Consider the following 14278-nt stretch of genomic DNA (forward strand, 5'->3'; position numbering starts at 1 on the left):
AAGGGAGTAAGATGGAACAGATGAAGATTAGTCCACACACGGGTCTAGAAGGGAGTGAGATGGAACAGATGGAGATTAGTCCACCCACGCTGTAGAAGGAAGATGGAACAGATGGAGATTATCCCACACAAGGGTATAGAATGGAGGGAGATGGAACAGATGGAGATTAGTCCACACACGGGTATAGAAGGGAGTGAGATGGAACAGATGGAGATTAGTCCACCCACGGGTGTAGAAGGGAGTGAGATGGAACAGATGGAGATTAGTCCACCCACGGTGTATAAGGAAGATGGAACTCACTCACTCACCCACTCACTCACCAACTCATCCATTCACTCACCCACACACCCACTCACTCGCTCACCCATTCACCAGCCCATCAATTCACTCATTCACCCATTCAACCACGCACCCACATACCCACTCACTCATCCATTCACCCACACACCCACTCGCTCACCCATTCACCAACTCATCCATTCACCCAGTCATCCATTCACCCACTCACCTAACTCGCTCACCCATTCACCAACTCATCCATTCACCCAGTCATCCATTCACCCACACACCCACTCGCTCACCCATTCACCAACCCATCCACCCACGCACCCACACACCCACTCGCTCACCCATTCACCAACTCATCCATTCACCCACACACCCATTCACTCACCCATACACCCACTCACCCACTCACCCACCCACACACACACCCACTCACACACACCCACTCACCCACACACCCATTCTTGAACAACCACAACGGGGATTCCACTTGCAGCGACAGCCCCGAGCTCCCGTTCAGGGCCCCCTTTTATACTCCCAGCGCGGCCTTGCTCCGCACCGGCCACGCCCCCTTTCTGGAACCTACTGGGGGGTTCCCGGGGCTCCCCGATGGGCTCCTTCTATGAACTTTCCCCAAGATGGCCCCCTCTCGTATATACCGTGGCCTGCTGGCCTGAGTACTGCCGTTCACCGCAGTTCCCCTTTTCCGCCAGCAGCCAGCGCTATGCCACTACACGTGCGTGTGTGCCTGTGTGTGCGTGTGTACGTGTGCGGGGAGCAGGAGTGTAGCGGTTAGCGCGCTGCGCTACGAACCTGGCGACCCGGGTTTGATTCCCGCTCACGGCCAGCATCAGTGACAATTATCTGAACCGGTCCTGGGCCTCCCCTAGGTCGACTCAGCCTCAAATGAGTACCTGATGCGGTGTGTAAACATCGTCACTGGGGAGACAAAGGCGGCCGGGCGTGGTGCTGGCCACCCACCCCCTCGTGTGTCGTGGCGGTCTTCAAAGGTGCAACCCCCGCTCGCAGCACTTGCCCCGACAGTCTGTGAAAAGGCTACACGCGGGGTCTTTGTGCTACTACGAGATGGGGCTATATAATTGGAGTCTGCGTGTCTCGCTCTCATCATCATCACCACGCTGGCTAGGAGACGTTAACTCCCTCGCCTGGTCTACAGGAGGTCGTGGGTTTGATCCCGACCCTGACGATGCCTGCTGCTTCGCGAACTGCCACGCTAACGCAACGCGAACGCAATGCGCAAGCTGTGTTGCAGCCGATGGAACGTCGTTAGTTATTCACGTCGTGCGGAGGAGGGAACCGGAGCGCGTGAAGCAGAAGACCCACGCCTTGCGCAAGGGGGGAGGAGGCAGGAGGAGGAGGGGAGGAGCCAGAGAAAATAAGTAAATAATGAATGTAACTTTATTCGCAATTCCACGGTCGACGATTGCGACGCAGACGCTTGAAGCGCAGCCCGCTGGCCTCCGCCCAAACGCCTCCCGTGCGTCGCCGCCACCGTCACTTTCGTCGTACGTTTGAAAGGCAGAACGCGCGCAGCCCCTGCCGCCGCTCGGCTCGTGTTCACATTTCACCTGACGACGACGGCACGAGCGTACTGCATCGCCACAGCTCGCCCCCCCCCCCTCCCCCGTGTAGCCTCGAGCAGACGGGCTCCGCTGCCCGTCGGCCCCGGCGGCAGGTGCCGCCCCCCTTTGTTGGGTGCGGCATTGGCACGGGGGCTGAACGTCGATCGGCTCGATCCAGCGTAGCTGTGAAGGGTCTCGTTCCGAAGGCAGCGTCCCGAATGTGCGGAATAAAGATGAAGGTCCCCCCGTGTAGCCTTGGGGCGTGGTGCTGGGAGGCCAGCACCACGCCCGGCCGCCTTTGTCTCCCCCAGTGGCGATGTTCACTACTCATCACAGCACCAAATAACTCATTTGAGAACAAGTCGACTCAGGCGAGGCCCCAGGTACCGGTTCAGGTAATCGTCACCGGCTATAACCACGGCGGCAGCCGCCGTCCGCCACTCAAGCGGCGGCGCTTGCGTCAGGCCGGGGCGAAGCGTGGAACGCTCTCGCTGCCGACGGGTGCCACGGGTTCACCGATGTGCCAGGCTAGGTCCACTTTGGGGCATTCGCGTGGAGTGACAAAGGCTGTCGCTGCTGGCAGGAGTTTAGAGGCCCAGGTGCCACGGGTTGACTTTCCGAGATGACTGACAGATGCGAATAAACATACAAGACGAACACATTACACACACACTTCTACAGTGAGGGAAAAACGTATTTGATCCTCTGCTGATTTTGTACGTTTGCCCACTGACGAAGAAATTATCAGTCTATAATTTTAATGGTAGGTTAATTTGAACAGTGAGAGACATAATACCAGCAAAAAAATCCAGAAAAACGCATGTCAAAAATGTTATAAATTGATTTGCATTTTAATGAGGGAAAAAAGTATTTGACCCCCTCTCAATCAGAAATATTTCTTGCTCCCAGGTGTCTTTTATACAGGTAACGAGCTGAGATTAGGAGCACACTCTTAAAGGGAGTGCTCCTAATCTTAGCTTGTTACCTGTACAAAAGACACCTGCAGACCGTTGCTGTTGTACACCGTGTTTCCTGCCACTGGGGGTGCCCTGGGAATGTTTGAGACTGAGGTGCGATGTGAGGTGCTTAGAATTGTAAGCCATGTCGTGTAAGTGCAAAGATTCGATTTTTGTTTTTATTCCCAGAGCCGCGATTTGGCCAAAGTCAGCGCAGAACAAAATTGAATACGCTCAGGGATTTGTTTTTGCTGGAGTCATCGGTGACCGGGCTGAGATGATCGTCTCAATGCACTTTCGACACTCGGTTAAACCACAGCTCAGTCTGTTTCGGCCTATAAGTCTCTGGTGCATCTCTGTGTGAGGTCTATGGACCTTTGGGTGAGTCTATTTGTCTGTGCAAGTCACTGGTGACCGAGATGAGACCATTAGCTCACCACACTCGAGAACTCGGTTTACCCAACAAGCAACAGCGACCTAGATTCGAACCCAGGATCCGCGCCGTCTCACCTCTGAGTCACGAAGCCTCCCTGCCGTATTAATGCTCATCCGATCGGCAAATCCCTCCCCACTTTCTGACCAAGAACAAATCCCTTCGACCTCAAGGCTTCTGCTCGCCGGCGTGCGTCCTCGCGTGCCTCTTGAGGGTGTCGATCTGCGAGAAGTCTTTGCCGCACTGCATGCAGACGTGCGGCCTCTCGCCCGTATGGATCAGCACGTGCCTCTCCAGGTTGTAGCGCTGCGAGAAGCCCTTGCCGCACTCGGCGCACACGTGCGGCCTCTCGTCCGTGTGCGTGGCCGCGTGGATCCTGAGGTTGGAGCGCTGGGAGAAGGCCTTGCCGCAGACTCCGCAGACGTGCGGCCGCTCGCCCGTGTGCGTCACCAGGTGGATCTTCAGGTCCGAGCGCTGCCTGAAGCCCTTGCCGCACTCGGCGCAGGCGTGCGGCCTCTCGCCGGTGTGGATGCGCGCGTGCGTCTCCAGGTGGGAGCGCTGCGGGAAGCCCTTGCCGCACTCGCCGCACACGTACGGCCACTCGCCTGTGTGGATCCCCGAGTGCGTCCTCAGCAGGCAGCGGTACGGGAAGCCCTTGCCGCACTCGCCGCACACGTGCCGCCTCTGCCGTTCGCCGCGAACCACCCGCCTGCGTGCGGGCCTGGAAGCCTTCGCGGATTCCGATCGAACGACGCACGGCTCCTTCGGTGCCAGTGTCCTCATCCGTGGATTGTTGTTGTTGTCGCGTGACGCGACGCCTGTAAGCGTCTTCCCGCACCGCAGGCAGCACCGTGGGGACAGTCCCGTGGGTTTTGCTTGACCCGACACGAACCACCTGCCAAGGTCCCTCCGGCACGCCTCGCACAACGGCTCCATCTCCCTACCCTCGTCTGCCGCACGCACGCACGCACGCACACACACGCGTATGTGTATTCAAGATGGAATCGATAACAATGCTGCAGCGTCTGCCCGCACTGCATCCTGCAGGTGTCTTTCTGTTAATGTGAGTGCTTAGGGTGCGAGATGGTTGCTTTCTCGAGGCCCACCTCTCGTGTGTTTACATTCTCTGTAAAACACAGACTAACACCACCATCCGTGGTGTGGCTAAGTAGCGTTTGATCGTGGACCTGATGGGTCAGTTCGTGAGTTACCTGTGTACGGGTGACTCCTGGACGGCCTATTGGGCCCTCAAACACCTCCGCTCCAAAGCCAAACCTCTAGCGGCCTCACCGAAGGTGACCGATGGATCTCTTGTATCAGATTCTCGGGAGCGCTGGAGCTGTGTGGGCCAGGTACTCTGAACAGCTCCTCGCTCCCTCCCCTCCAGCTGTGAAGCTGGATGTGCCTGATGCCGGGCGCATTAGGCAAATCCATTCCCCACTAAGTGGCGGTGACATCACCGCGTCGCTTGTGCCAGGCAATTAGATGCCGCGTGAAGTGTCGAAGGCTCGTTAAAAGGTCACGGGATAGACCCAGGTGCCATGGGTTGACTGAGAAGACTGGCAGATGCACCACCTGTGCCTCCACTGTGCCAACTTGTTGCATGTTATCTACCTGGCACTCCGCTCATTGTTGTGAGCGTTGCTCATCTGCCCTCCATTATTGGAGGGCGACTGCCTCCAACTGCCCAGTAGCATCTTTCACAAGCCTCCTCCTTAGAGGCCGATATTAACACCACTGGTACCAGTCTTTGGAAAGTCCACTCGGCTCCACATCCTCCTGTACCGCATCAGTCCATCTCTTCTCCAGCTTGTGCCGTGCCCTTTAATCCCCCTCTATCCGGTCAAACGGAAGCTGCTTGGACTTGCGGTGGCTGGGCATGCGGGCTACATGACCCAGCCAATGCAGCCTTGCCAGGCCAGCCTGAAAGTTTCAAACCGGTGCAGATGTTCCATGAGAAGGGTCCACGTTTTGCAAGAAAATAGAAGGGAGGGCATGACTGTGGCTGAGAAGACCCGGAGCGTCGTGTGAAGTGCCATCCTCCACTTCAGGGAGCTCTAAACTGGTATTGAGGTCTACTCCTCCATGCCGAGCCGGTACATCTCGGAAGCTGTGGGTAACCCCCATTTATTCTCCTGTCCCATCATTTCACAACTGCTGTGCTGGGAGATGAAGTCGAATTGACAAAATGTGGATCACTGGTCCAATGAGCTGCAGCTGACCATCAGCCCACCGCTGTAGCAGCTTCCCGCCTGACTAGGAAATGACCGGCAATGAGGCGATGTTCACTACTCACCACAGCACCAGGTAACTCATTTGAGGCCAAGTCCACCCAGGCGAGGCCCCAGGTACCAGTTCAGGTAATCGTCACCGGTGGTGGTGGCCGTGAACGGGAATCGAACTCGGGTCGCCGGGTTCGAAGTGCGGCTGTAACCACGGCGGCAGCCGCCGATCGCCACTCAAGTGGCGGCTCTTGGGTCAGGCCGGGGCGAAGCGTGGAACGCTCTCGCTGCCGACGGGTGACATGATGGAACCGGGTGCCAGGCTAGGTCCACTTTGGGGCATTCGCGTAGAGTGTCAAAGGCTCTCGCTGCTGGCAGGAGTTTACAGGCCCAGGTGCCACGGGTTGACTTTCCGAGATGACTGGCAGATGCGAATAAACATACAAGACGAACACATTACACACACACACATATAAATACACCTTAACACATTCCTCAATAACAATACCACGTGTGTCTGTGCGTGCAGCCTTAAAAAGAAAAGAATAATTGGCGACGTTTTGGGCAATGGCCCTTCTTCAGTGCCAATAGATGAGCATCACGAATATCATTTGTCTGGCCCTGTTGAGGACGGTTTACGGCAGCGGTTGCCGAACGAATACATCATGAGGTCGCACTCATTGACACACAGAGTGCTTGCCACAAATGAACCACAATACCCCGCCGATCTTGTCAAGGGCCATAGACCATCACGCGAACTTCGGTCATTCTCGCAGCAGCGTGTTTCGGCTAACCGTCGAACACAATCGCCCCATCGCGCGGCGCTTTCAGATGCACTTCTGCGCCCGTCTGGAACGCTCTTCCTTCCGATATTAGGAATCCACTGTAGCTATGCACTTCCAAATGATCCAGATAAAAAACTCATTTCTTTAGAACTGATTTTTGTGTTTAGTTTGTTGTCCTTCCACTGCACCTCCGATTAGCACGGTTGGAGATGTACGGTGCGAAAGAAGTTCAGCATACATACACTTTATTTTGGTGCAATTGTGAACAATAACCATATCAAACATTAGTACATCTAATCGGCATAACAAATCGGTTCACTGCAGCTCAAAGACTCAGTCCTAAAAGGCCGAGTCTTTGAGCTGTCCATGTACTCGGGCATTTGAAGGCCTGAAGACCAGAATCGGTGATTTTGGCGACAATATGTTCAGGGAGGCAGTTCCATATCCGGACAACCGAGGGCGCGTCTGTCCAGGGAGGATGTTCTGGCAACTGAGGGGGGGAGGGGCAAGGGCGTGGCTTGGCAGGGTTGTGCATAATGGGGTGGCGCGGCGTCTCTCACACGGGGGTGGATGCTTGGCCTGAAGGTCTGCGGGGCAGTGGTTGGAGCGCGTTGTGTACAGGGGGCTGTGACAGCGGCAACTTGTCAACGGTGATGCAGGCTGGGGGTGGCGAGTTGCGCGCTGGCGGTGGCTTCATCGACGCCAATTAAGTTCACCACCTGCTTCTGGATGCTGTCGAGACGCTTCGAGTTGAGTCGGCGGGGCGTCCATGCGGCACAAAGAGGCGTACTCCATGACACTGCGGACTGTGGCTTTGTAGACCGTGGCTCGGCCCTCTGTGTCAAGTCTGTAGGCCATCTTTTTCAGTGGACGCAGTTTCTGTCCTGCTCTGATAGAGATGTTAGTGACGTGTTTTTGACCCATGTCGGCTTGCTGTCAATGGTAACACCGAGGATCTCCGAGCTTGTCGGTTGATGCTACCTGACAGTCATCAAAATGCAGATTCAGCTTGGATGGAATTCTTTTCCAAGATAGTGCCATGGTCTGGCACTTTGATGGCTCAAAGGTGATCTTACATTTGTCTGCTCAGGTGTTCATTTGACGAAGATCTCTGTTCAGACTAGCTGCCAATGCATTGCTTTCAGCAGGTGATCTTATTCGAGCGTGGAGGGTTGAGTCGTCAGCGAAGAGGTACAGCTGGTTCTCGCAGACATCGACCAGGTCGTCAATGAAGGTGGGGGAAGAGAAGTGGACCGATAATTGATCCTCGTGGTAAAGAGGCGTGGATGGGAGATGGTTATGAGGCCTGGCCAGATAATACAACTCTGATGGATCTGTTGGAGAGGTTTCTCTGCAGCCATGTCAGAAGCTGTCCAGATACCTCCTCGGAGCAGAGTTTGGCACAAAGGCCGTTGTGCCACACTTTGTCAAAGGCTCCTTTGATGTCCAGAGCTACGACACAGACTTCTTCCCCCTTGTCCAGCGAGGTGTTCCACCTGAGAGAGGATGTTCAGAAGGTCCGCTGTGATGTGATCTGAATCCAAACTTCCTGCAGGAGATCAGGTTGTTATTGAGCATGTAACTTTTAAATTGTTTGTTCACTGCTGTCTCCATAATCTTGCTAGTGATGCCGAGCAGAGATATGGGGGATGATACTTTGATGGGTCGGCTTTGGAGTCCTTCTTGTGCATTGGGGTTACTGAGGCCAGCTTCCATCGGTTTGGGAATACTCCACTCGAGAAGCAGCAGTGGAAGAGGCGACACAGAGGGCTTGGAAGTTCAGCACTGCATTGCTTGACAACTCTGGTGGTGATTAGATCTGGGCCGGTGGCTTTGTCGGGCTTGAATTGCTTTCGGAGCCTGTTGATGTCTTTCGGCCTGAAGGTGATGTTCTCAATTAAGCAGGTGGTGCTTGGTTCGATATATGGGGCCGGATCTTTTGCACTCGTCTCACGGAACATTTCCGCTTTATCCCGTGCCGTGATATGGGCAACCTCGTTGTGCACAATGATATGGATGTCAGAGTTTGCAGCTCTTCCAGAGAGGGAGTTGACGAGCCTCCACCATTTCTCACTGGTTAAGGCAGGGGTGGGGAACCTTTTTTCTGCCTAGGGCCATTTGGACATTTATAACATCATCCGCGGGCCATACAAAATTATCAACTTAAAGATTAGCCTGTTATATTTGGTCAAACATTTAATTAACTCACCCCTAATGTGATGGCTGGAACTGCCAATTGATTTCGTGAGCCTTATACGGTCCGCGGGCCGGACGTTCCCCACCCCTGGGTTAAGGTTTTAGCAATAATATCCTTCTTGAGTTTTATGTTGTAGTTTCATCTAGCCTGCTTCTCAGCCTGGCTGTAGGAGTGTCTTGCTTGGGCAAATTTCAGCTTGTTGACGGCAACGTTCTTTTTCTTGAGCTGGTGGAAGAGGCGTCTCTTCTTCCTCGTGGCTCTCCAGCACTTCTCGTCAAACCATGCCTCATCTCCGGGCTTTTTGGTGACATTTTTGCCGGGGATGTATCGCAGCTCCATAGCAGCACAGATGATGTTAGTGACCTGGCCACACGTCTTCTCAGAGTCTTTCTCCGAGAAGACTCTTGACCAGTCTGTAGATGCGCTGAAGCCGCTCGTTCCCCAGTAATTGGCTTTGTTGTATTGCCACACTCTCCTTTTGTAGTGATTGTCTGTGTACGCAGGGACATAAAGCTTTACAAGGACTGTGCTTTGGTCTGAGGTACTAAGGTTGGCAAGCGTTGTAGATATGGCAGGAAGGTTAGTCATGGCATGATCCAGGATTTGCTCACCTCTTGTTGGAAATTCAACAATCTGCTGGAGGCCAAAGGAGCTTGCAAGCTGTTCGGCTATCTTGCCAGTCTTCACGATGGACATTGAAGTCTCCCACCAGCATGACGGAACGTACATTGAACTGTCATTTTGACAGCGTTTCAGTGTCCAAGTGGTCCAAAATGTGATTGTTAAGCATTGGGTGGTCTGTACACAGCTCGCATGAGTAGCTTCCGGGAACGTAAGGTGACTGTGAGCCACTTAAGTTCCATGTCTGTTGGATCTCTTTGGGAGTCATGACGGATGGCAATTCCTTTTAGGCAGTCCACTGCAATGCCCCCTCCAGATGAGGCAGCTCTATCTCTTCGGCTGCACGTGGTGTAACCGGGTATCACAATGCAGTCCCCCCCGTCTTGAACAGTTGGATCCAGGAATGTTTCCACCACGATGACATTTCTAGGTTCTCATTCTCATTGCAAAAGTTGACGAGTTCTCCGATATTGGATCTCAGGCCACGGATGTGGATCTCAATGATTTGCAGTTCCTTGTCTCGTAGTCAGTGGACATGTCGTTTCCGCTTTGGTCCGTCCTCTGAGGCTTGGCTTTGTTTATTGTAGTAATTGACAGTCGGGTTCAAGGGTTGCTGGCCCTTGACCCCAGGCACACTTGAGGAGTGTGGCGGAGGTAAACGCTATACATGACATGATCCAAAAGCATCTAAAGACACATAACAGATTGTTCTTGGGCATAAGCCCCTCGGTCAAGGGTGGGGTGACCAGCGTTTTTTTTATACCCCCAATGTGGATCGTGCCAAACACCCAGGGCGGCAACGATGTTTTCAGATTTTCTTCGCATTAGTCTGAAATCAAAATTGCATTCTGCTGGGTGTCATTAAAAAGCAAGTTTCCACACTCGCAGCCCGTTGCTGTGTTGTACACCATGTGTGCTGCCACTGGGGGTGCCCTGGGAATGTTTGAGACTGATGTGCGATGCGAGGTGCTTTGAATTTTAAGCCATGTCGTGTAATAGCAATGGCTATTCGGCCAAAATCAGCGCAGAACCAAATTGAAAACGCTCAGGGATTTGTTTTTTCTAGAGTCATCGGTGACCCGGCTGAAATGATCGACTCACTGCACTTGACACTCGGTTTAACCACAGCTCAATCTGTTTCGGCCTATAGGTCTCTGGTGCGTCTCTATTTGTCTGTGCAAGTTACCGGTCACCGAGATGAGACCATTAGCTCACCACACTCGAGAACTCGGTTTACCAAACAAGCAACTGAGACCTGGCTTCGAACCCAGGATCCGGGCTGTCTGACCTCTGAGTCACAAGGCCTCCCTGCCGTATTAATGCTCATCCGATCGGCAAATCCCTCCCCACTTTCTGACCAAGCACAAATCCCTTCGACCTCAAGGCTTCTGCTCGCCGGCGTGCATCCTCGCGTGCCTCTTGAGGGTGTCGATCTGCGAGAAGCCCTTGCCGCACTGCGTGCAGACGTGTGGCCTCTCGCCCGTGTGGATCAGCACGTGCCTCTCCAGGTTGTAGTACTGCGAGAAGCCCTTGCCGCACTGCGTGCAGACGTACGGCTTCTCGCCCGTGTGGATCCGCACGTGCCTCTCCAGGTTGTAGCGCTGCCTGAAGCCCTTGCTGCACTCGCCGCACACGTGCCGCCTCTGCCGTTCATTGTGCACCACCGGCCTGCGTGCGGGCATGGAAGCCTTCGCTGTTTCCGATCGAACGACGCACGGCTCCTTTGGTGTCAATGTCCTCATCAGTGGAACGTTGTTGTTGTTGCGTGATGCGACGCCTCTAAGCGTCTTCCCGCACCGCAGGCAGCATCGTGGGGACAGTCCCGTGGGTTTTGCTTGACCCGACACGAACCACCTGCCAAGGTCCCTCCGGCACGCCTCGCACAACGGCTCCATCTCCCTACCCTCGTCTGCCGCACGCACACACACACACGCGTATGTGTATTCAAGATGGAATGCATAACCATGCTGCAGGGTCCGCCTGCTCTGCATCCTGCAGGTGTCTTTCTGTTAATGTGAGTGCTTATGGTGCGAGATGGTTGCTTTTTCTTGGCCCACCTCTCGTGTGTTTACATTCTCTGTAAAACACAGACTAACTGCACCATCCGTCGTGTGGCTAAGTAGCGTTTGATCGTGGACCTGATGGGTCAGTTCGAGAGTTACCTGTGTACGGGTGACTCCTGGACGACCTATTGGGTCCTCAAACACCTCCGCTCCAAAGCCAAACCTCTAGTGTCCTCACCGAAGGTGACCGATGGATCTCTTGTATCAGATTCTCGGGAGTGCTGGGGCTGTGTGGGCCAGGTACTCTGAGCAGCTTCTCGCTCCCTCCAGCGGTGAAGCTGGATGTGCCTGATGCCGGGCAAAAGGCCGGGGGGGGGGGGGGGGGAGGAGGCGAAAGGCGGCTGGGGTTTGCGGCATCACGGCCAAACTTGTGCTGGCCGGCGGGGAGGATTTGCTTAGAGGGCTCCACCACTCGATGATTGATGCAGTTTGGAGATCGGGGTCTGTCCCCCCCCCACCCCCCCGACTGGAGACAGGGACCGATTGTCCCAATCTGGAAGGGGCGGACTGAGCTGACCAAACACAAATACCGCGGGGGCGACGCTGCCCGCTGCTCTCGGTGCCTGCCAAGGTACTCGCCCACAGTCTCCTGCCAAGAGTCCGCAGCCGCCTTCTGAAAGCACCAGTGGCCAAAAGAGGTTGGATTCATACCAAAGAGGACTGGATCCTGGCTCTTTGGGTTTTGGTGGAGAGTGGCAGGGAGTACAGGCAGGTGCTCCTTGCGGTCTTCATTGACCTAAAGAAGGCCTTTGTCGACTCGGTGCACCACCGGGAGGCACCGTGGGTCGTCCCGCGACTGCGTGAAATACCAGACGGCATTTTCGTTCCCATCTCTGCCCTCTACCCAAGAGTCCCAGGGTGCTGTTAAATGAGGTTGGGGCACCTTTGACGTCTTCTCTGTGAATGCCGGTTTGCAGCAGGGATATGTTTCGGCCCATAACAACAGCCGCCATTCTCCACTAAGTGGCGGTGACATCACCGCGTCGCTTGTGCCAGGCACTTAGACGCCGCGTGAAGTGTTGAAGGCTCGTTAAAAGGTCACGGGATAGACCCAGGTGCCATGGGTTGACTGAGAAGACTGGCAGATGCACCACCTGTGCCTCCACTGTGCCAACTTGTTGCATGTTATCTACCTAGCACTCTGCTCATTGTTGCGAGCGTTGCTCATCTGCCCTCCATTGTTGGAGGGCGACTGCCTCCAACTGCCCAGTAGCATCTTTCACAAGCCTCCTCCTTAGAGGCCGATCTTAACACCACTGGTACCAGTCTTCGGAAAGTCCACTCGGCTCCACATCCTCCTGTACCGCATCAGTCCATCTCTTCTCCAGCTTGTGCCGTGCCCATTTAGCCCCCTCTATCCAGTCAAACGGAAGCTGCTTGGACTTGTGGTGGCTAAGCATGCAGGCTACATGACCCAGCCAATGCAGCCTTGCCAGGCTAGCCTGAAAGTTTCAAACCGGTGCAGATGTTCCATGAGAGGGGTCCACGTTTTGCAAGCAAATAGAAGGGAGGGCATGACTGTGGCTGGAGCATCGTGTGAAGTGCCATCCTCCACTTCAGGGAGCTCTAGACTGGTATTGAGGTCTACTCCTCCACGCCGAGCCAGTATATCTCGGAAGCTGTGGGTAACCCCCATTTATTCTCCTGTCCCATCATTTCACAAGTGTTGTGCTGGGGAATGAAGTCGAATTGACAAAATGTGGATCACTGGTCCAGTGAGCTGCAGCTGAACATCAGCCCACCGCTGTAGCAGCTTCCCGCCTGACTAGGACGTGACCGGCGATGGGACAAGAAGATGCTGCTTCATTATTTCTGTGCGACGCGATCAGAGGTGGAACTCTCACCTTCACCAACGTCCTCCCCTGACAACTCCACCTCGATGAAGTTCTGGTCTGCAGTGCGCAGACCTCCATGGGAATCCTCCATCTCCTCTGGCTTCTCACTGGCTCCTTCCACTTTAACGATCTTCAGATCTGGAACTGAATCAAATCAAATAACTGAGCACCTTTGGTATTATAGCCGATCGTATAGCGCAAGGCTTTTGTGAAGGAAGTTGCTGTTGTGTTTCACAGAGGAATATCATCTGCAATAGTCTCAGAGAAGGGGACAATTCTGCTATGTTGCCTTAGCCAAAGCAACCATTGGGTTGTACTTTATCATATTCTGTAAAATGGGATAGTGCCGCTGGTACACAATGGTCCCTAAGAATTCACTCTGAATTAAGTCTCTGGGTCTCTATGGCTCTGGATGAGTCTACGAGTCTCTGGGTTTATCTACAGCATTGTGGTTCATGCAAACTGCATCCGGGTGTTATATTGGGAGCGGTCGTGCAGTTAGCCCACTGCGCTACGTACGTAGCCAACCATGCTAATCGGAGGTGCTATGAGCCCAATTGACCAAGGTTTGATTTTCTGGCCAATGGCCGACATCTGTGGCGATTGATGTCTGAACAAGTCCTGGTTATCCCGCCCCCCCTTCCCCCCCCCCTTTCAACAACCCAGCCGACAGGCGTGATGAATGGTCAAACTACCCCAATGACACGACGGCCTGCAGCCTTTGCTAATACACACTGCACCGGGTAATCATTTAAGGGCGAGCCGACCGGGCGGCGGGCCCAGGACCGATTCAGATATTTGCCGATGTCGCTGGCTGCCGCGAGCGGCAATTGAACTCGGGTCTCCGCCGGGTTACTGCCGCGCCACCACTCCCCACTCGCAACACACACACACGTAGTAGGCCCAGCCGCCTTGGTTAACGCTGTGGTTAAAACGAATGCAAACGAATACCACGTGCCGTCTGCTTCACAGTAGAATTTAAAGAGCCCCGTGAGGTCAATCGAGAGCGAGTATGCCCGCTCGCAGGCCGTTGCTGTGTTGTACACCTTGTGCCGCCTAGGGGTAGCTACCACTGGGGGTGCCCTGGGAATGTTGGAGATTGAGGTGCAATGTGGAGGGGGGGGGGTGTGTTGAGTTGCTGAGGAATGTAAGCGACACCGTATAAGTGCAAATATATAAAATATTTATTCTCGGAGCTGCGATTCGGCCAAATTCAATGCAAAATCAAACTTAACGCGATCATGATGTATACTGTCAACTGGTGGCTGAGCCGAGACCAATAGCTCACTACACGCGAG

The 14278-nt window shown here is 54.3% G+C and overlaps 2 protein-coding genes across 3 annotated transcripts; both read right to left on the reverse strand.

The window, feature by feature from the left end:
- Nucleotides 1–1917: 1917 nt before the first annotated feature.
- LOC133360778 (gastrula zinc finger protein XlCGF49.1-like) lies at nt 1918–10628 on the reverse strand. 2 transcript variants are annotated; one of them, XM_061579647.1, is made up of 2 exons: nt 10461–10628; nt 1918–4207 (listed from the first exon to the last, which is right to left on the reverse strand). In XM_061579647.1, the coding sequence occupies exon 2, from the start codon at nt 4191–4193 to the stop codon at nt 3426–3428; it is 768 nt and encodes a 255-aa protein (XP_061435631.1). In that variant the 5' UTR covers nt 4194–4207; nt 10461–10628; the 3' UTR covers nt 1918–3425. The 2 variants fall into 2 exon arrangements, with proteins under 2 accessions (XP_061435631.1, XP_061435630.1); XM_061579646.1 differs by lacking the exon at nt 10461–10628 and adding an exon at nt 5554–5696.
- LOC133360785 (zinc finger protein 260-like) lies at nt 10440–14173 on the reverse strand. The gene is made up of 2 exons (XM_061579661.1): nt 12990–14173; nt 10440–10991 (listed from the first exon to the last, which is right to left on the reverse strand). The coding sequence occupies exons 1-2, from the start codon at nt 13069–13071 to the stop codon at nt 10462–10464; spliced, it is 612 nt and encodes a 203-aa protein (XP_061435645.1). The 5' UTR covers nt 13072–14173; the 3' UTR covers nt 10440–10461.
- Nucleotides 14174–14278: the final 105 nt, after the last annotated feature.

Source organism: Lethenteron reissneri, chromosome 69, assembly GCF_015708825.2.
Source record: "Lethenteron reissneri isolate LAM-NWPU_2019-01 chromosome 69, ASM1570882v1, whole genome shotgun sequence".
Classification (NCBI taxonomy): domain Eukaryota; kingdom Metazoa; phylum Chordata; class Hyperoartia; order Petromyzontiformes; family Petromyzontidae; genus Lethenteron; species Lethenteron reissneri.